Source organism: Callithrix jacchus, chromosome 16 (genome assembly GCF_049354715.1).
Source record: "Callithrix jacchus isolate 240 chromosome 16, calJac240_pri, whole genome shotgun sequence".
Classification (NCBI taxonomy): Eukaryota; Metazoa; Chordata; class Mammalia; order Primates; family Cebidae; genus Callithrix; species Callithrix jacchus.
In genome coordinates this window covers 53,271,846-53,290,234 of record NC_133517.1, presented here as the reverse complement: position 1 = coordinate 53,290,234, position 18,389 = coordinate 53,271,846, and the positions used below count along the sequence as shown (strand labels likewise).

The 18,389-nt window shown below is 59.2% G+C and overlaps 3 protein-coding genes across 7 annotated transcripts; 1 reads left to right on the top strand and 2 right to left on the bottom strand.

Annotated features, from left to right (window-relative positions):
- Window positions 1-7,136: 7,136 nt before the first annotated feature.
- CATSPERQ (catsper channel auxiliary subunit theta) lies at window positions 7,137-9,132 on the bottom strand. The gene is made up of 7 exons (XM_035276794.2): window positions 9,100-9,132; window positions 8,701-8,811; window positions 8,461-8,626; window positions 8,142-8,236; window positions 7,856-8,051; window positions 7,685-7,770; window positions 7,137-7,435 (listed from the first exon to the last, which is right to left on the bottom strand). Exons 1-7 carry the CDS (start codon window positions 9,130-9,132, stop codon window positions 7,259-7,261), a joined length of 864 nt encoding a protein of 287 aa, XP_035132685.1. The 3' UTR covers window positions 7,137-7,258.
- A 132-nt stretch (window positions 9,133-9,264) lies between these two features.
- On the bottom strand, window positions 9,265-12,291 carry FBXL6 (F-box and leucine rich repeat protein 6). 4 transcript variants are annotated; one of them, XM_035276598.3, is made up of 9 exons: window positions 11,881-12,291; window positions 11,478-11,636; window positions 11,288-11,351; window positions 10,832-10,963; window positions 10,650-10,757; window positions 10,449-10,562; window positions 10,149-10,380; window positions 9,817-10,063; window positions 9,265-9,512 (listed from the first exon to the last, which is right to left on the bottom strand). In XM_035276598.3, the coding sequence occupies exons 1-9, from the start codon at window positions 12,276-12,278 to the stop codon at window positions 9,365-9,367; spliced, it is 1,602 nt and encodes a 533-aa protein (XP_035132489.2). In that variant the 5' UTR covers window positions 12,279-12,291; the 3' UTR covers window positions 9,265-9,364. The 4 variants fall into 4 exon arrangements, with proteins under 4 accessions (XP_035132489.2, XP_035132488.2, XP_078209012.1 ...); XM_035276597.3 differs by having other exon boundaries at window positions 9,265-10,063; XM_078352886.1 differs by lacking the exon at window positions 10,832-10,963.
- Window positions 12,292-12,460: 169 nt separating this feature from the next.
- SLC52A2 (solute carrier family 52 member 2) lies at window positions 12,461-15,041 on the top strand. 2 transcript variants are annotated; one of them, XM_078352884.1, is made up of 4 exons: window positions 12,461-12,748; window positions 13,392-14,262; window positions 14,360-14,483; window positions 14,571-15,041. In XM_078352884.1, the coding sequence occupies exons 2-4, from the start codon at window positions 13,526-13,528 to the stop codon at window positions 14,781-14,783; spliced, it is 1,074 nt and encodes a 357-aa protein (XP_078209010.1). In that variant the 5' UTR covers window positions 12,461-12,748; window positions 13,392-13,525; the 3' UTR covers window positions 14,784-15,041. The 2 variants fall into 2 exon arrangements, with proteins under 2 accessions (XP_078209010.1, XP_078209011.1); XM_078352885.1 differs by lacking the exon at window positions 12,461-12,748 and adding an exon at window positions 13,068-13,297.
- Window positions 15,042-18,389: the final 3,348 nt, after the last annotated feature.

Below are 18,389 nucleotides of genomic sequence, written 5' to 3'. Positions count from 1 at the left end.
GGCTACATAGCAGAGGGGCCAGCAGCCCTGAAGTGGCCCAAATCCCACCCCCTTCCGAGCGGTCCAACTGCCTGACCTGCTCAGACCTTCCACTTCTGGCAAGGGTCACTTAATTTTTAAGAGACGGGGTCTTGCTATGTTGCCCAGGCTGGAGTGCCGTGGCTATTCACAGGCGCAGTCCCACTACTGATTGGCACAGGAGTCCAACCTGGGCCAGTTCACCCCTCCTTAGGCAACCTGGTGGTCCCCCCGCTCCCAGGAAGTCACCATATTGATGCCAAACTTAGTGCGGACACCTGACTGGCATAGCGATCCTCGCACCTCAGCCTCCCAAGTAGCTGGGAGTACAGGCATGTGCCACTGTGCCCAGCTGGAGATACAATTTTCATAGGGTAAAATCCCTTAAATGTAGATTCCATCAGCTTTAAAAACATATATTATCTTGCAACCCACCCACCTACAGAGACACAGATACTTCCATGCCCTACAGGATGGTCCTTTGGGGCAGGTGAAAAGTTTTGAAGGAGACACTGAGGAGAGGCTGGAGGAACCTGAGAGTGACGGCTGGGAGGAGGCAGAGAGAGAGGAGTCGGGGGAGGAAGAGACCGAGGTGGAGGAGGCGGCTCAGGAGGAGCGGGGAGGAGAGGGCTTCCACCAGAGGGCAGCCGGGCCCCACCTAAGTACTCCAAGCTCTCCTGGCAGCTGGGCTCACTTCTTTCCTAGCTGGGTGATATGGGGAGCACTCTGGAAGTGGCCAGTGGGCACTGATCTGCCTGCACGGTGGAAGCCCGGTGTCAACCGCCTGGCAACCTCCTAATTCCTGATGCAGCGTGAGCCTCCCCACCCTCACCTTTCCGGATCTCCCCATGGTGTGACTTGACTGATGAAGGCAGGACTGCAAAGGCCCAGACATTCCTGCCTGAGGCAGGACAACCTTGATGGGCCATGGGCTCAGGCCTTTTGGCGGCCAGCAGAGGTGGTTGCTCCTGGGTGACCATCACTCCTCCCTCCACCCCATCTGACCTCCTCGCACCCCCTCCACAGATGTCCATCCTGGGAGCAGTACTTTAAACATCCGAAAGCCCCAGACTCAGGCTCAGAGTCCCTTCCCAGAGCTTCATTCTGCCCCCTCCAACGGAATGTGATTCTCCAGTCAAGTTCACACTCCTGTCCCCACTTCCACCCCCAGCCCCCGTGCTCCCCTACCCAGGTTCCTTGAAGGCTTTGGGCCTGGCTGTCCTCCCCAGACTCTCCTGTTGGCTGAAAAGTCCCTGGGGACAGTGCACATAGCCCAGCCTCTGCAACAGCCATTTCTACTCCTCACCCTGGCCAAGCCCTCCAGGGTTCTCCTTATGCCTGTTCACCCTGGGGGTGTTCAAGGCTCCATGCCAGGCACCCCATCATCTCCTTGCCCTCTCCCAGCCTCCGCTTCTTTGCCCTGGTGCTCTCACCCCAACACCTCAAACTCAGTAGAGCCTCCAGCCTCCAGCCTCAACACATCTCTGCCTGTGGCTGCTGCTCCCGTGGAGCCCCAGGAATCATTCCTCTCTGGACTTAGCCCTTGTGGATCCCCTTCTGATACTGACTTGGGCCTGGCTGTGGGTATCAGCAATACTGATCTGAGCCAAGGTTGTGACTACGCACACCATGGGATGACTCCGGAGCACTTGCTTTGGGACGTCTGCAGCCACAGCCGGACGGGAGGAGCTCAGGCCAGGAACTCAGACTGGGCTGCTCAGGACAGGCCACACAGAGCGTTCCTGTTGGACGGGTGCCGCAGAAGGTCCAGCCCCAGCCGATTACCAAATGTAATCACACAAGTGACCCCAGCTATAAAGCATAGGGTAGGGCTGGACATGGTGGCTCACACCTGTAATCCAAGCACTTTGGAGGCCAAGACGGGCAGATCACCTGAGGTTGGGAGTTCAAGACCAGCCTGACCAACATGGTGAAACCCTGTCTTTAAAAAAAAAAAGCATAAGGTAGAACTGCCCTGCAGAGCCAGTCATCTTGCACAATCAGAGAAATAATAAGTTGCTACTGGCTGGGTGCAGTGGCTCACGCCTGTAATCCCAGCACTGTGGGAAGCCCAGGCAGCTGGATCACCTGAGGCCAGGCATTGCAGAGCAGCCTGGCCAACATGGTAAAACCCCGTCCCTACTAAAACATACAAAAATTGGGGCTGGGCCCGGTGGCTTGCGCTTGTAATTCCAGCACTTTTGGAGGCTAAGGCAGATGGATCACAAGGTCAGGAGTTCAAGACCAGCCTAGCCAAGATGGTGAAACCCTGTCTCCACTAAAAATACAAAAAAATTAGCTGGGCGTGGTGGCGGGTACCTGTAATCCCAGCTACTTTGGAGGCTGAGGCAAAGAACTGCTTGAACCCAGGAGGCAGAGGTTGCAGTGAGCCGAGATCGTGCCACTGTAGTCCTGCTTGGTCACAGAGTAAGACTCTGTCTCAAAAAAAAAAAAAAAAAAATTAGCCAGGCTTGGTGGACACATGCCTGTAATCCCAGCTACTGGGGAGGCTGAGGCAGGAGAATTGCTTGAACCTGGGAGGCAGAAGTTGCAATGAGCCAAGATTGCACCACTGCACTCCAGCCTGGATGACAGAGCAAGACTCCGTCTCAAAAAAAAGTTGCTACTAGCATCTACATTTTACACAGCAATAGGTGACTGAAACAGAAGTTGGCAGCTGGAAGTGGGGTGCTGTTGTACCAAATATCTAAAGTCAGTGGTACTGGCTCCAGGACTGGGTGGCAAGCAGAGACCTGGTAGGCCAGGCGTAGTGGCTCACACCTGTAATCCAAGCACTTTGGAGGCCAAGGCAGGCAGATCACCTGAGGTCAGGAGTTCAAAACCAGCCTGACCAACACGGTGAAACCCTGTCTTAAATAAATAAATACATAAAACAGAGTAATCCCAGCACTTTGGGAGGCTGAGGCAGGTGGATCACCTGAGGTCAGGAGTTCAAGACCAGCCTAGCCAACATGGTGAAATCTGGTCTCTACTAAACATACAAAAATTAGCCAGGTCTGGTGGCTCAAGTCTGTAATCTCAGCTACTCAGGAGGCTGAGGCCGGAGTATTACTTAAGCCCGGGAGTCAGAGGTTCCAGTCAGAGCTGAGATGGAGCCACTGCACGGCAGCGTGGGCGACAGAACAAGACTTGGTCTCAAAATAATAATAATAATAATAAAATAAATATCTATAGGGCTATGTGCACCTACACACCAACAACAAGACAAGTTCCCCCTGGTTTCTCCGCCCGTGACAGTGAAACTTCCTGTGTGATCTTTACTTTCCTCTTCCCTCTGCCCTCTTTTCCCTGCCCCTCTGCTCCCCCCACTCCGAGTGCAGTTCCGTGCTGCAGGAGGCCCCTTCCCTGAGGCTGTTCCTGCAGGGGTGTTCATGCCTCTATGAGTGCCCATTTTACTTAACACAGGTTCCCTCTTCCTCCATTTGGGCCCTCTTCCCTCTGCAGGCTTTCCTCTGCCTCTGTGTGTCTGATGCCAGGGCTCCGTCCTTGGCCCTCCTCCTGTTCTCCTCACCCTCTGTGTTGCCAGGGACCTCTCATCTAGGGCTTTGGTGTTAGGGACCTCCCAGGGCATGATGGTTTCAGGTCTGTGCTTCCCCCTTTCCTTTCTCCCCAGAGCCTTCCTGACTTCCTAACTTTTTTTTTTTTTGAGACAGAGTTTTGCTGTTGTTACCCAGACTGGAGTGCAATAGCACGATCTCGGCTCACCGCAACCTCCGCCTTCTGGGTTCAAGCAATTCTCCTGCCTCAGCCTCCCGTGTAGCTGGGACTACAGGCGAATACCACCATGCCCAGCTAATTTTTGTATTTTTAGTAGAGACAGGATTTTACCTTGTTGACCAGGATTTTACCTTGTGATCCACCCGCCTCTGCCTCCCAGAGTGCTGGGATTATAGGCGTGAGCCACCGTGGCCGGCCACATTTTTGCCTTTTTAAAATCTCCCCTGGAAGGTCCCATAAGCTCCTCAGGCCTTGTGTAACTCAGAGCTCCCGATAGCCAACCCCTCCTCCCCATGGGCCCCAGCCCTAGTGCCCAGGCCAGAAACCCTGAACTCCCCAAGTCAGCTTTTTTCCCAGCTCACTTCCCACCCAGCAGCAAATCCCATCAATGGTGCAGTAGCTCAGAACTGCCTGTGATCTGTGCCCCTCTCTGTTCCCCTCTGCCCTTCCAGCTCCTTTTCCTCCCTGCACAATTCCTGCAGCCTCCTGGTCCTTCCCCACCACTCCCTCCCTGGGAGTGCATCTCTGCTTACAGCTCTCCAACAGATTCCCATGGCACACAGGGCTAAAGCTCGGAGTCGCAGCCTCCAAAGACACTGCCCACCCTTCTCACCTCATCTCAGGCCTCCTTCTCCCTCGTCCTCTCTTCTCCGACCACCCCAATCCCCTTGCACCCTCTTGAGCACACCCAGCTCAGGCAGTCCTGCAGCATACCTTCGTGCTGCCCAGGACGCCCTTCCCCCAGAGCTCCCTGGAAAGGCTTTCCTGAGCTCCCCAGTTGGAGAGACCCTGGCCCTCCAACCACTCTTCGTTCTGGGTTCCTCTTAGATCACCAGCTCCAGGGGAGGAGGGACTTTCCCTGCCTGAGCAAAACTGAGCCCTCAACCCAAACCTAAGCTGGGTATTGCCACTCTAGGACATCTTGAGCCCCATCTTCCAGGCAGTGGGGAGGGGGGTCTCTGCACTTGTGCTGTTAATAACAGTTGCTTCCAGGGATAATCTAAAGGCATTTCAGTAGCCCCCAGATCCTGCCCCAGAAATGCGCCAGGGTGCCTGTTGCCCACTGAGTTTGAGCAGCCTTAGGATTGGGGGTCAAGCAGAGAAGCCAAAGTTCCAGGCAGAACTGGCTTCTTGGGCCTGCAACCTGGGCAGTCACAGAGGGCCCCAGGCTCAGAATGGCCCCATACTTGGGTTTTTGTTATTTTGTTTTGTTTTGAAACAGGGTCTCGCCCTGTCGCCCAGGCTGGAGTGCAATGGTGCTATCTCAGCTCCCTACAACCTCTGCCTCCCAGGATCAAGTGATTCTCCTGCCTCAGCCTCCTGAGTAGCTGGGACTACAGCACACATCACCACACCTGTTAATTTTTAGTAGAGCTGGGGTTTCGCCATGTTGGCCAGGCTGTCTCAAACTCCTAATCTCAAGTGAGCCACCTGCCTCTACCTCGCAAAGTGCTGGGATTACAAGCAGAAGCCACCGCACCCGGCCCCTACTTGGTTTAAATTCTATGCTATTGCCATCTTGAAATTTATTTATTTATTTATTATTTTTGGGAGGGGGAAGGAAGGAAGGAGAGAGATGGAAGGAAGGGAGGAAGGTATTTATTATTGTTTTTGAGTTGGAGTCTCACTCTGTCACCTAGACTGGAGTGCAGTGGCACCATCTCGGCTCACTGCAATCGCCTCCTGGATTCTAGTGATTCTCCTGCCTCAGCCTCCCGAGTAGCTGTGATTACAGTCACCTGCCACCACACTCAGCTATTTTTGTTTTTTTTCTTGAGATGGAGTCTTGCTCTGTGTCGCCAGGCTGGAGTGCAGTGGTGCTGTCTCAGCTCACTGCAACCTCTGCCTCCCAGGTTCAAGTGATTTCAAGCCTCAGCCTCCTGAGTAGCTGAGATTACAGGCACACACCACCATGCCCAGTTAGTTTTTTGTATTTTAGTAGAGATGGTTTCACCATGTTGGCCAGGATGGTCTCCATCTCCTAACCTCGTGATCCACCTGCCTCAACCTCCCAAAGTGCTGGGATTACAGGCATGAGCCACCACACCAGGCCCATACTTGGTTTTAATTATATGCTATTGCCATCTTAAAATTTTTTTTTGAGTTGGAGTCTCACTCTGTTACCTAGACTGGAGTGCAGTGGCGTTATCATGGTTCACTGTAACCTCCGCCTCCCAGGTTAAGTGCTGCTCCTGCCTCAGCTGAGTAGCGGGCAATACAGGCACCTGCCACCACACCCGGCTATTTTTTATATATTTTTAGTAGAGATGGGGTTTTACCATGTTGGCCAGGCTGGTCTCAAACTCCTGAACTCAAGTGATCCACCCACCTGGGCCTCACAAAGTGCTGGAATTATATGTGTGAGCCACCATGCCCAGCCTATCTTGAAATTCTTAGTAACTTTATTTTTATTGTTTATTTTTTTAGAGACTGGGGTCTCACTATGTTGTCCAGGCTAGCCTTGAACTCCTGGGTTCAAGCTCTCCCACCTCAGATTCCTGAGCAGCTGGGACTACAGGCATACACCATTGCACCCCTCTCAATAACTTTCTATTTCATGGAGCCCTACAAATTATGTAGCTGCTCCTGGATGCAGGGACGCTCAGCTGACATTGCCTGAAGACCTGGAAAGCCAGGTGCTGCTTCCCCTGGGACCCCATGGCCCATAGCCTTCTCAGCTTCCAAACAGCCGCCAGCACCCAGGAGGCCTCAGATCCTGCAGTGAGAGTTGGGGAATCCACTGGACAAGTGAGCGTGGGCCTGGGTTCCAGCAGGGACGGAGAGCAAGTGTCAGAGGCACCAGGCAGGGGTTCCAGCGGGGACGGGAAGTGGGTGTCAGGGCCGCCGGGTGAGGGTTCCAGCAGGCACAAGGAGCAGGTGCCAGGGGTGCTGCACATTCTCCCTCCTAGGAGGCCCTGGACACTGGCCCCGGACTCTCATACCCACCCCCTCAGAGGCAAGTGGAAGCAGCTTTGTGGTTAGGAGAGAAGCATGCGCCCCCAGGCACAGGGCTTGTCTAGCTGTACACCACCCCATTGCTGGTTGGACTAGCAGCAGGCACCAGGCTCAGAATGGACCAATCAGATTCTGACTCCTGGATTCCACGCATTGGTCAGCACCTCTGAGGTCAGAGAGGACAAGTTAAGCGCCGCTGGCTAAGAAGGGCTGGAGTTCCCAGCCTCTCAAGAGATGGGCCCAACCCAGCGGCCTGGCTCTATTCCATCCCTTGTTCCCAGCTGCTGTTCCTGTGTTCGAACCCAAGCTCTGGGGTTTGCTTCAGTCGCCTGGAAGGCACAGGCTCCCAAAGGTCCTAGGAGTGCACCATGGTGCAAGCCAGAGGCACCAGAGCACCTCCCCTGCCCCCATAAAATGACCGTGTGGAAGCTGAGGCAACTTTATTGAAAGGAAGGCCAGTGAGTGGGACTCATATTTGATCTGCCCCAGAGTGGGGCGCTGGGAGGCTGAGGAGAACGCAGTCCTGGGGTGGGGGTGGCCCTCGGAGTCACACCTCCAGGTTGGACTGAGAGGAGCTGGGCTTGCCCACGAGGTTCTTGCGAGACACGTTGCCGCCGCTAGAGGGTGGCCAGTGGCGAACTACGTGCCGGTAGGAGGTGGCCAGGTAGTCGAAGTAGTTGATGTTGAGTTTCTGGGCCATGTAACGGCCCAAATATTCCATTTGCTGCGGAGGCAGGTGGCGCTCAACTCGGGCCGGGACAGGACAGACGCCAGTTGCCACGAGGGCGACTCCTTCCCTTTCCAGGCAGCATTCCCGGTTCTGCCCGCAGCCCTGGCGCCCTCTCCACGGCCCCCAGCGACCAGGACCGCGCCGTATTTACCCTCTGCGTGCGAAACAGCCCCACCCAAAGACCCTAAACAGCGACCGGTGTCATCGTGTCCCGAGGAGGGCACGTGTCTGGATGGGACCCACCTCGTAGCGCTCCGACAGCTGCACCAGCACCAGGGGCTCCAACCTGTGGCCACCGAGGACCAGCTGGAAGAAGCGCCTTCCGTAGGCTGCGGGAAAAGTGGGCTCAGCCGGCCTGCACGCCCTGCCGCGCTCCCAAGTGGCCTCCCCATCCCGGTCCGTCCCAGGCGTCACCGTCGGAGCTGAACGCCAGGCGCACGTAGACCAGGTGCAACGGGCCCTGGCACACAGTGCGGCCCTGGATGGAGAAGTGGTACACGCCGCGCATGTGGTTCAGCACCAGGCGGCGCCGCGGCAGCGAGGAGACCACCATCCACAAGCCCACGCCCACGCCGTACGCAGGGAAGACCCAGGTCTCCTGCTTCTTCACCTGTGGGCGGGCGCCGCGGGGAGCGTCTGAGTGGGTGAGGGCGGGCCCGCAGGGGCGGAGTGCAGTGGGGTGGGACCCGGGAGCTCACACCTCTCTCAGGGAGCTGACGCTGACCAGGACTGCGCAAACGATGAAGAGCAGCATCCCTTTCCACAGCGTGTCCAGGTAGTACTCGAGCACGAAGACTAGGGGCGGTGCGGCGTGTGAGGACGCCCCGGCCGCCCGCAGCTGGGGGTGGCGGCGCCAGGTCTTTGCCTGGAGTAGCTGGGTCCGCGCAGGACTCGGGGCGGCAGCTGCAACTAGCCAGCTGCGTTTCCACCCCCAGGAACACGGGCCGGCCCCGCCCAGGGCCCCCGGCCCTGCCCACCCGGCTCCGCTCCATTCAGGACTCGCTCCACCCCGCACGCACCATTTGGCTGCTGCTGCTCGAATGGGTAGAAGCTATTGTTCTTAAGGCGCCTGGCCAGGTGGCGCTCCCGGCAGAAGAGTCCTAGGGACCACAGCCGGAAGCGCCCGCCGAAGGAGGTCGTGCGCAGGCCGCGAGCCCGGCCCTTACGGTTCTGCTTCTTAGGGATCTGGGTCAAGCAGAAGTGGTCAGCCTGGCCGCTCGCCCGCTGCCGTTGCCCACTGCCCACAGCGGCGCTCCTACCTGGCTGAGCAAATTCTCCAGGGCTGCAGGCCCAAGAAGGGGCAGGAGCTCACAGACAACTGACAGGGCAGCAAGGCCAGGTAGCGGCCCAGAGTGGACCGCGCGCGCGTTCTAGAAGTTCTGGGCGGGTTCTAGAAGGGGCCACTCTGTTGACCACCCCTTAGGGTGTGCCGGACTGAGATCCCACAGTGGGAATGAGCTTCTTGGCCAGTCCATGCACTGGAGGCTCCTGTATGGCCTATTCATAGTCCTCATCTGAAGGGTGGATGGGTGGACACCCCAGGCCGGAGGTGGAGAGAAATCTGCAGGCAGAGACCCCTCAATGCCTCAATGAACCCCACCTCTACACCCACATGCAACCCCTGACAGCTCACCAGTGTTCCCGAGAGTGGAACATACACACTGGATCCCGCAGTTGGCAGGCAAAGGCATAGCCACCTGCAGGCTCAAGAACCCTTGGGCCACTATGACCCCACAACACACAGGCTCTGGGCTGGCTGTAGCCCCAGTGACACCATCAGGTATAACCTGTTGCCCAACCCTACCCTAAGGACCACACAGAGCTCCTAAAAAAGTTTTATTTTAACAAAATGCTCCAATATCTGAAACTGGGCAAAGGTGGGTGGGGGGCAGGCTGGCTGAGGTGTCCCAAGTCTGTGGCTGCCTAGCTGGGTGAGGGGCTGGTGAGCAGCTGCTCCAGACACCACTGGACTTCCTCCAGGCCCCGGTAGGCCCGCTTCAGGCCCCGGGGAAGGCAGCGGCAGGACTCCAGGTTGAGGTAGAGCAGGCCTGGGCAGCTGCTGATCACAGAGCTGTGGGCAGGGTAGGCCACACGAAGTTGAGCCATTGCCCAGAAGACTTGCCTCAGAAGGGCTTGGGCCAAGCTAGGGAGCTGTGCCTGCTGGTGTTCCACACCTGGCTCTGCCACCCATAGCCACCAAGGCCAAGCCCAGTTGCCCTGGTGTCCCCAAGCCCACCCCACAAAGGGGCTTGGACAGTACACATGCTCCTCTGACCCCTGGAGGTCTCAGGCCAGGCAGGACACCACTTTCAGGCCCCAGGCAAGACTCGGTGACAGCCACACTGGCTCCAGGGACTGGGGGAGGGGATGCTGACCTGACTGTGCTTGGTGTGACCCTGGTGCCCCTGAGATTAAGGGAGCACAGGGCTGGGTGCAAGCCCCCAGGGGTGCTTAAGAAGGCAGCCAGGGCCTGCTCCAGGTCCTTCTCACTGAACCCCTGGCCACTCAAGTCCAGTTCTCGCAGGGTGCGGCACCACTTCTGGGTCAACAGGGGGCTGCCCTCCTTGGCTAGAGTCAGCCGGTCTGAGGTGCCATACAAGCCCAGATGAAGCTGCTCCAGCTCTGCGGTGAGAGGAGTGAGCATAAGCTGCTGGGTGGCAAGGGCCCCCACACCTCACCCACCCGGCCACCACCCAGGACCGCTGACCCTGGCATGGCAGATCCTGAAGGCCAGCTGGCGTGACGCGTGCACAGCCACGAAGATCCAGCAAGCGCAGGTTGGGAGAGCCATGGAGCAGGCGGTCCAGGACCTCGTTGCTCACAAAGTTGCAGGTGGAGCTCGCCAGGCAGAGCTCCTCCAGGCTGGGGAAGCCTGGCCCGGGAGCTGCCCCTCGTCCAGGAGGCTTGGGCAGCCACATCAGGTTCAGCAGCCGCAGCACCTGGGGACAAGGCCTAGGCTGTAGCTGGGGGAGGGTGTCACAGGTGGGAGGGGTGGAGAACCAGGTACCTGGAGCTGGGGACAGCCTTTCTGCAGAGCCTCGACAGGGAGCTGGAGGGGAATGCTGTTGCGGTTGATGTCAGTGCTGACCTCCAGGACCTGGAGCTGGGGGCAGCAGCTGCCCTGCAGAGGTAGGGGGGTGTTACGGGGTCAGTGGTTTGGCAGCCCCCAGCTCAGCAACTGGCTCTGCTCCCACCAATGCCAACGTACCAGCAGTGCGCTCAGGATGGCTGTTGTCTGGGAGCTGTAGGTCAGCCACAGCTTGCGCATTCGGGGCCCTGCCTCCTCCAAGAAGCTCACCACAGCTGTGGACTCCACCTGGGGCCCCAGTACAAGAGAACCTGTCACCCTGGCCTGGGTTTTTTCGGGGCCCCTTGGGACACAGGGCTCACCATGGAGTGCTGTAGGTCCAGGCTATGGAGCTGGCAGCAGGCTTTGGCTACCATGACCAGAGCATCAGCAGTCACACCGTGGCAGCCGGAGAGTTTGAGGAAGGTGAGCCGAGGACAGGACTCACCTACCAGCTGCGGGGAGACAGAGGGCCAGCTGGGGTTGGGAAAGGGCAGGCTAATATCCACGAGGGAAACAGACAGGTGGCTGGTGCCAACCCCACTTTACCACCCTAGCTGTGACCTCCTTTCTGCCCATGTCAGGTCTACCTGGGTGTCCCTGCCTCTGACACCTCCCTGCTGGAGGAAACAGCAGGAAAGGAGAACCAAGCAGGCAGGCAGGCAGGCATCTCCATGGAGCAGCGTTGGGCCCCCAAGGTGCCTGACCCACTTCCTAGAACAGTCCTGAACAGTCCCAAAGGGTCACAGCTGGTGTGCAGGGCAGCCTGAAGCTCTCACCTTTAACACGGGGTGTACCTGAGACTTCCAGTGGATGAGGGTCAGCCTCTGGAGCTGTGAAAACCTGGGCCGACAGCAGAGGCAGAGCTGCACTAATGTTCCCACAAGAGTCCTTCCCACCCAAAACCCTGGTGCAGGGAAACAGAAAGGGCCTGGAGCCAGGAGATAAGGAAAAGAGGGAACCCCTCACCGACTGGGCATAAGCCACTCCAGGGAAGCAAGGAGTTTCTTCTCCGCCTTGACCCTGCCGTTGGCAGGCCGGCTGGCCAGCGGGGGCGACAGGGTCACGGTGTGCCAGAGCGCGGGTTGGGAGGCGGCCTCCTGCCAGCGGCGACACACGCGCGCAGCCCTGGGAGAACAGCGCTGTTGAGGGTACCGGCCCCTTCGTAGACGAGCCCCCCTCTCGCAGGGCAGTGCACAGCCGGCTCAAAGCTAGGCCCCTGGGGCTCCAACTGGGCGCCTAAGGGACTGAGCTCTCGGACGGCGCGGTGTGCGCTCGGATGCTTTCGCCCTCCGCCCCCGCCCGGGCCACCGCTCGGACCTCATCTGGCCCAAGCCGCTGAGCTCGGCGGCGGACCCGACAGCAGCGTTACCTGCCGAGGAAGGGCATGGGCCCGTCCGCCGCCACCAGCAACCTGAAAATCTGCACCAGGATTTCCAAGGGAATGCGGTCTCCCCAGCCCGCGTCTAGCCCGTCCGCGGGCTCGGGCGCGGCCGCCGGCTCGGGCCTAAGCCTGGCCTTGGGCTTGGGCTTGGCGGCGGCGCGGGGGCCCGGGGGCGGCTGCCGGGGAGCGCGGCGGGTAGCGCGCCGCTGTGCTCGCGATCGGGCGGACCCGGGTTCCGACAGCACCAGCAGCATGCTGTCGGACTGCAGCAGGTGGTACCCCGAGCCGCTCGGCGCCAGCCGGTCCCACCACCAGTCCTCGGCCGAGCGGGCCCGCGGCGCTGCCCGGGCTCTGTGCCGAACCCGACGAGACGCCGAGGCCGCCATGGCCACGGACTGCGCTCGGGGCAGTCCCAGGGAGCGGAAGGGGCGGTCCCATGGAGCGGAAGGGGCGGGCCTACAGACCGACAACCCCCCGGCTCCGCTCAGAGCCAGCCTACGACCCGCTTCCGGGGCGGGACTTCCGGCCGTGGGCCGCGCTTGGGGGCGGGCCCGGAGCCGTAGTGGATGTATCGGATCGTGGCTGGCGCCGGGCCGTCAGCGCTCTGGACTGAGGTGGCGTTCCCGGGCCGGACGACGGCGTCCTGGCGTGGCCGGAAGCCGGCATTGGAGCGGGAGCGCACGGGGCGCTGGACCGGGAAGCGCAGGGACCGGACTGCGGCCGGGTCACCCACCTGATGCTGGCGAGAGGGCGGTGCCCATCCGAGCAGAGCCACCCCGGCCACTCCCCTGGCATCTGACTTGCCTCCAGCGGTCCCGGGCACTCAGAAGCCCTGGGGCGTGCGTGGCTCCTGCTGGTAGGTGCCCTGGCCTGGGGTCCGGCTTGGGGTGGTGGTTGCGGTGACTCCAGCCCCGCCTCGCTCTGAGCAGGAGGCCCCACCCGCTCTGTCGGCCTCCTCCCCTCGGGCCGCGGAACCTCGGGCCGGCTTCTCGCTTTCCTGCCTGCCTGCGGTCCAGACTCTGACGGGCTGTGCTGCTGGGCACGTTTGAGCCAATCCTCCCCATCCCCACTCCTGCCCGGTGCTCCTGCAGCTCCCCTGTTGTTGGTGGTCTCACCCTGTTCTGACTCCGGCTCTGTATCCTCCGTGCTTGTCTCTTTCTTTCAAGCTAAAAGAGGTCTTAAGTTCCCAGAATAGTCAAGCGTCTCTGGACCTCGGTGGGAAAAGAACTGGCTGTGACCTTTGTCCTGACCTGGAGGGGCCTAGCCTCGGGCTGAATGGCAGCACCCACGCCCGGCCATCCGGTGCTGACCCACCTGCTAGTGGCTCTCTTCGGCATGGGCTCCTGGGCTGCCGTCAATGGGATCTGGGTGGAGCTACCTGTGGTGGTCAGAGACCTTCCTGAGGGTGAGTGGGAGGAGGTGCAGGTGGGCCCAGGAAGGTGGACTTTGGCTTCCCTTGGGCATCATGCCCCTGACATGGCCTCCTCCCTTCCCTGCAGGTTGGAACCTCCCCTCCTACCTCTCTGTGCTAGTGGCTCTGGGGAACCTGGGTCTGCTGGTGGTGACCCTCTGGAGGCGGCTGGTCCCAGGAAAGGGCGAGCAGGTCCCCATCCGGGTGGTGCAGGTGCTGAGCATGGTGGGCGCAGCCCTGCTGGCCTCTCTGTGGCACCATGTGGCCCCAGTGGCAGGACAGCTGCATTCCGTGGCCTTCCTAGCACTAGCCTTCGTGCTGGCGCTGGCATGCTGTGCCTCTAATGTCACTTTCCTGCCCTTCCTGAGCCACCTGCCACCTCACTTCTTACGGTCGTTCTTCCTGGGTCAAGGCCTGAGTGCCCTGCTGCCCTGCATGCTGGCCCTAGTGCAGGGTGTGGGCCGCCTTGAGTGCCCACCAGCCCCCACCAACGGCACCCCTGGTCCCCCGATCAACTTCCCTGAGCGTTTTCCCGCCAGCACCTTCTTCTGGGCACTGACCACCCTTCTGGTCACTTCAGCTGCTGCCTTCCAGGGTCTCTTGATGCTGTTGCCATCACCACCATCTGTACCCACAGGGGGCTTAGGGTCAGGCCTCCAGGTGGAAGCCCCAGGAGCAGAGGAAGAGGTGGAAGAGGCCTCGCCATTGCAAGAACCACCAAGCCAGGCAGCAGGCACACCCCCTGGTCCAGACCCTAAGGCCTATGGGCTTTTCTCGGCCCGCAGTGCCTGCCTGCTGGGCCTGCTGGCCACCACCAATGCACTGACCAACGGTGTGCTGCCTGCTGTCCAGAGCTTTTCCTGCTTACCCTATGGGCGTCTGGCCTACCACCTGGCCGTGGTACTGGGCAGTGCTGCCAATCCCCTTGCCTGCTTCCTGGCCATGGGTGTGCTGTGCAGGTACACAAGGGCCCCCCAGCCCCTGGGTGGGTGGAACTCAGGGCTGGGAGCCAGGTCCTGGCACAGTCAGCCCTTACTCTCTGCTCACCCACTGCAGGTCCTTGGCAGGGCTGGGCGGCCTCTCTCTGCTGGGCGTGCTCTTTGGGGCCTACCTGATGGCGCTGGCAATCCTGAGCCCCTGCCCACCCCTTGTGGGCACCTTGGCAGGAGTGGTCCTCGTGGTGAGCACAGGGGGGCATGACATGGGGCGGGGGTATTCCCCTGGAGCAGGTGCATCTCACGTTCAGCCTGCTGCTGTGTCCCCTCAGGTGCTGTCATGGGTGCTGTGTCTGGGCGTGTTCTCTTACGTGAAGGTGGCAGCCAGCTCCCTGTTGCATGGTGGGGGCCGGCCGGCATTGCTGGCAGCTGGTGTGGCCATCCAGGTGGGCTCTCTGCTCGGTGCTGTTGCTATGTTCCCTCCTGTCAGCATCTACCACATGTTCCACAGCAGAAAGGACTGTGCAGACCCTTGTGGCTCCTGAGCCTGGGCAGGTGGGGACCCGGCTGCCCCATGCCTGTATTTACCTCAATGCTGCCACCGTGCCTGAATGCCGCAGCCCAGGAAGTCCCCAAGCCAGAACACTCGTGGACACTCACACACTCCATAGGAGACCCTGGCTCTCCAGGTGGGGGTCAGGGGCAAAGACCAGGCTTGGAGCCAGGGACTGGTTGGGGCTGTAGGGTAAGCCCCGGGGCCTGGGACCTACATGTGGCTTGTGTAATAAAACATTTTTATGTAATGAGTTGGCATTAATTCTTTGAGAATTTCTCTTTGTATGGATGCTTCCCTGAGCCAGAGCTATGGCCTGGCCTATTTAGCAGGAGCTGCCTCTCCCCAGGCCCTGGGCAGGTCCTTGCCCTCTGTAGTCTGGTCTCACGGATCGTGCAGTCATACCCTCTGAGCCCAGACTCCCCCACACTGCTTCTTGGAACTGCCCTGAGGTCTCTGGGCCCACATAATCTACCATGCTCAGAAGAGTAGGGGGCTCTCCTCCAGGCAAGGCCACTGCTCCACAAGCATCTCTCAAGGGCATGAGGGTCAGTCAGGATGGGGCTGTGACATGCTGAGTTCCCGGTCTACCCTCACTCCTGGGGTGACTCCTTGCCTGCCTGCTAGGGATTTACACCAGGGGGTTGGTGTGCAGACCCTGGGATGCTCAGTACGGGGGGACTCAGAAGAGATAGAGTTTAAGATTCTAGCCCATCGAGACCCTTCGGCCTGAGCATTGCCGCCTCCCCTGAGCCTCCAGCCTCTCAGCGCCAGCTTCTCCTGCAATCAGACCCCCAAAGGTGTGAAACTCTTTCTTCAGGCAGACTTGGCTACAGCTGCCTTCTCCCTGAGCTGCTGGCACACTGCCCCAGCCCTGGGCAGCCTGAGTCTGTGCATGTTGGCATTGGCAGGGAGCAGGGCCTCAGCACTGACTATGGCCTGTTCTGGGCTGGGTGGTTTCTAAGGCTCCCACAGAAAGGGCTGGAGCTGCAGAGGAACTAACGGAGAGGAGCCCCTGAGCTTGGCAGCAAGAATCTGGAAGAACATGCTGGGGGAGGCTGTGCCAAGGTGAGAGCCTGGCTTTTTTTACCGCGTGGGCAGCCACCCAAGGAGGGGAGCACCAGACTAATCCAGTGTGACTGGCCTGGCAGCAAAGCCTGTTCTCACAGGCAAGAGGCCCCACTTCTGCAGCGGGGCCCCTGCAGCTGCAGGGAGTGGGCAGGCAGGCACTGGGGAAGATGGGTCTGTTCCTGCTGCCCAAGTGCCACCTACAATGTTCCGCTCTCCGGACGCTTTTTCTGACTGTCCTTGAGTCGGCCTGCACACGGGCCTTTGAAGGGCCTGGCCTTCCTCCCTGCTTCTGCTCCCTCCTGTCTTGGCAGGACCATCGAAGGAGGAAGGAGCTCCCATGACAGGAAAAGCCTCTGGTCTGGGGCCCCATCAAACGTCAGGAGCGGGCCAGCTTCCAGAGGACTCAGGACCTCCCAGCTCTGAGAGCAGAGGTCACCGCCAGGTCCAGCCTTCCATGATGCCGCTGCCTGAGGCTTGACCCCTGCCCAGCTGACCTGGCTACTTCCCTTTGGGGGTTGCAGGTATTGAGGACTCTACGGGATGGGGGCTGCAGGTTGGGTGTGAGCTTCAGAAGTCACCTGGTAAGAGAAGAAAGATTCCGAGGGACGATGAGGACAAGAATGGGAAGAAGCAGGTAGTATTGGTGGCAGCCATGGACAGCAGGGCTCCTGGTCTCATGCTTGCTTCCTTCCCCTCATCACTCTGTCCCTGCCCCTGTCAGCCCTGGTGCTTGGGGCCTGCCCACTCCTGTCCACCCTGGGCTGGAAGCTGGTGGAGCGACCTCCCAACTTCCTCCTGGCTTCCTTCCCATAGAGCAGCGATCAAAGGCATCCATGGAGCCTCTGCTCTGTGCCACACATGAGCCGCAGTCCCCAGGGCCACAGAGAAGCAAGGCGCACAGGCCTGAGTGAGGAATCCGCTGCCTTCTGAAGTCCCTGTGAGCTTCCTGCCCATATCCCTGTTATTATTTTCCTACAGCAGGAACTGGGGCGGGGGTCAAAATAATAACAGCAGGAAAGTGCCTCAGCTTTGAGTGCTGCTTACTTATGGTTTCCCAGGGTTGAGTCCAGGGCCAAGGCCAGGCCCTGCAGAGGCAGAATAGCCTGCCATGAAGGGCCCGCCGGGGCCAGGATGCCCACCACCACCAGCTGCACAGCAGGTGGCCAGAGGCTTCTGGAGACTGCCTCAGCACTTTGGGAGGTTGAGGAAGACGGATCACCTGAGGTGAGGAGTTTAAGACCAGCCTGGCCAACATGACAAAACTCCATCTCTTGTCTAAAAATACAAAAATTAGCTGGGTGTGGTAGCAGGCGCCTGTAATCCAGCTACTGGGGAGGCTGAAGCACAAAAATCACTTGAACGTGGGAGAAGGGGGTTGCAGTGAGCCGAGATCATGCCGTTGAGCTGAGATCGTGCCGTTGCACTCTAGCCTGGGCAACAGAGTGAGATTCTCTCAGGAAAAAAAAGAAAAAATGTCCAGATGAGGTGGCTCATGCCTGTAATCCCAGCACTTTGGGAGGCTGAGGCAGGCAGATCACCTGAGGTCGGGAGTTCAAGATCAGCCTGACCAACATGGAGAAACACCGTCTCTACTAAAAATACAAAATTATCTGGGTGTCGTGGTACATGCCTGTAAGCCCAGCTACTCAGGAGGCTGAGGCAGGAGAATCGCTTGAGCTCAGGAGGCAGAAGTTGCAGTGAGCCGAGATTGCACCACTGCACTCCAGCCTAGGCAACAAGAGCCAAACTCTGTCTCAAAAAAAAAAAAAAAAAAACCCAGCAGAGAAGGGCCAGCCAGGCTGTGGTTACCACATGCAGCCGCCTCTCCCAGGTGTGTGACCATCTCGTCTGACGCTAATCCCATGCGTGTGGGGACAAGCCTCGTCGGCTGTGATTGAGCACCTAACAGCAGAGCCTTCCCCTCCTTCAGTCCTTTGGTTCTCTGCCCAGCGTAGACAGGTACAGGTGACTACAGGGTGAAGGAACAGTTGCACCCCTGGATTTTTTTTTTTCTTTTTTTAGAGACAGGGTCTCACTCTGTTGCCCAGGCCTGAGGCTCAAGTGAGGTCAAGGATTCAAGTGATCCTCCTACCTCAGCCTCCTGAGTAGCTGGGACTACTGGTGCATGCCACCACGCCTGGCTAATTTCTGTATTTTTAGAGGAGACAGGATTTCGCCATATTGGCCAGATGGTCATGATCTCTTGACCTCATGATCCACCTGCCTCGGCCTCTCAAAGTGCTGGGATCACAGGTGTGAGCCACGGTGCCCAGCCACACCCCTTGATGTAGATTTGCTTAGAGAACCGACCAACTGACATGGGGACATGGACAGTGGTCCTGTAGGGGGCTCTCTTAATTCCACTGAATACGCAAAGTATTCAGGGAGCTCACCTGAGAAGGAGGAACCCCAGGGCAAGCAGAGCTGGGGGGAGATGGCAAAAGGCAGAGCCCTGACCACATCCCTGGCCACTCGGGGCTGGTGGCGCCTGAGCGAGTGCCCCTTGGGCTTCGAGTTCCAGGATGCC

Excerpts from the sequence above, each read along its gene's own strand:
- CATSPERQ (XM_035276794.2), bottom strand. The coding sequence starts at position 9,132 with ATGCCTTTGCCTGCCAACTGCGGGATCCAGTGT. Across the intron at positions 8,812-9,099 it reads CCAACTGCGGGATCCAGTGT|AACGCGCGCGCGGTCCACTC; the intron begins GTATGTTCCACT and ends CAGAACTTCTAG. Across the intron at positions 7,771-7,855 it reads CCTGGCGTTCAGCTCCGACG|CCTACGGAAGGCGCTTCTTC; the intron begins GTGACGCCTGGG and ends CTTTTCCCGCAG.
- FBXL6 (XM_035276597.3), bottom strand. The coding sequence starts at position 12,278 with ATGGCGGCCTCGGCGTCTCGTCGGGTTCGGCACAGAGCCCGGGCAGCG. Across the intron at positions 10,563-10,649 it reads CCATCCTGAGCGCACTGCTG|GGCAGCTGCTGCCCCCAGCT; the intron begins GTACGTTGGCAT and ends CTACCTCTGCAG. Across the intron at positions 10,381-10,448 it reads AAGGCTGTCCCCAGCTCCAG|GTGCTGCGGCTGCTGAACCT; the intron begins GTACCTGGTTCT and ends CCTTGTCCCCAG.
- SLC52A2 (XM_078352885.1), top strand. The coding sequence starts at position 13,168 with ATGGCAGCACCCACGCCCGGCCATCCGGTGCTGACCCACCTGCTAGTG. Across the intron at positions 13,298-13,391 it reads GGTCAGAGACCTTCCTGAGG|GTTGGAACCTCCCCTCCTAC; the intron begins GTGAGTGGGAGG and ends CCTTCCCTGCAG. Across the intron at positions 14,484-14,570 it reads TGGCAGGAGTGGTCCTCGTG|GTGCTGTCATGGGTGCTGTG; the intron begins GTGAGCACAGGG and ends GTGTCCCCTCAG.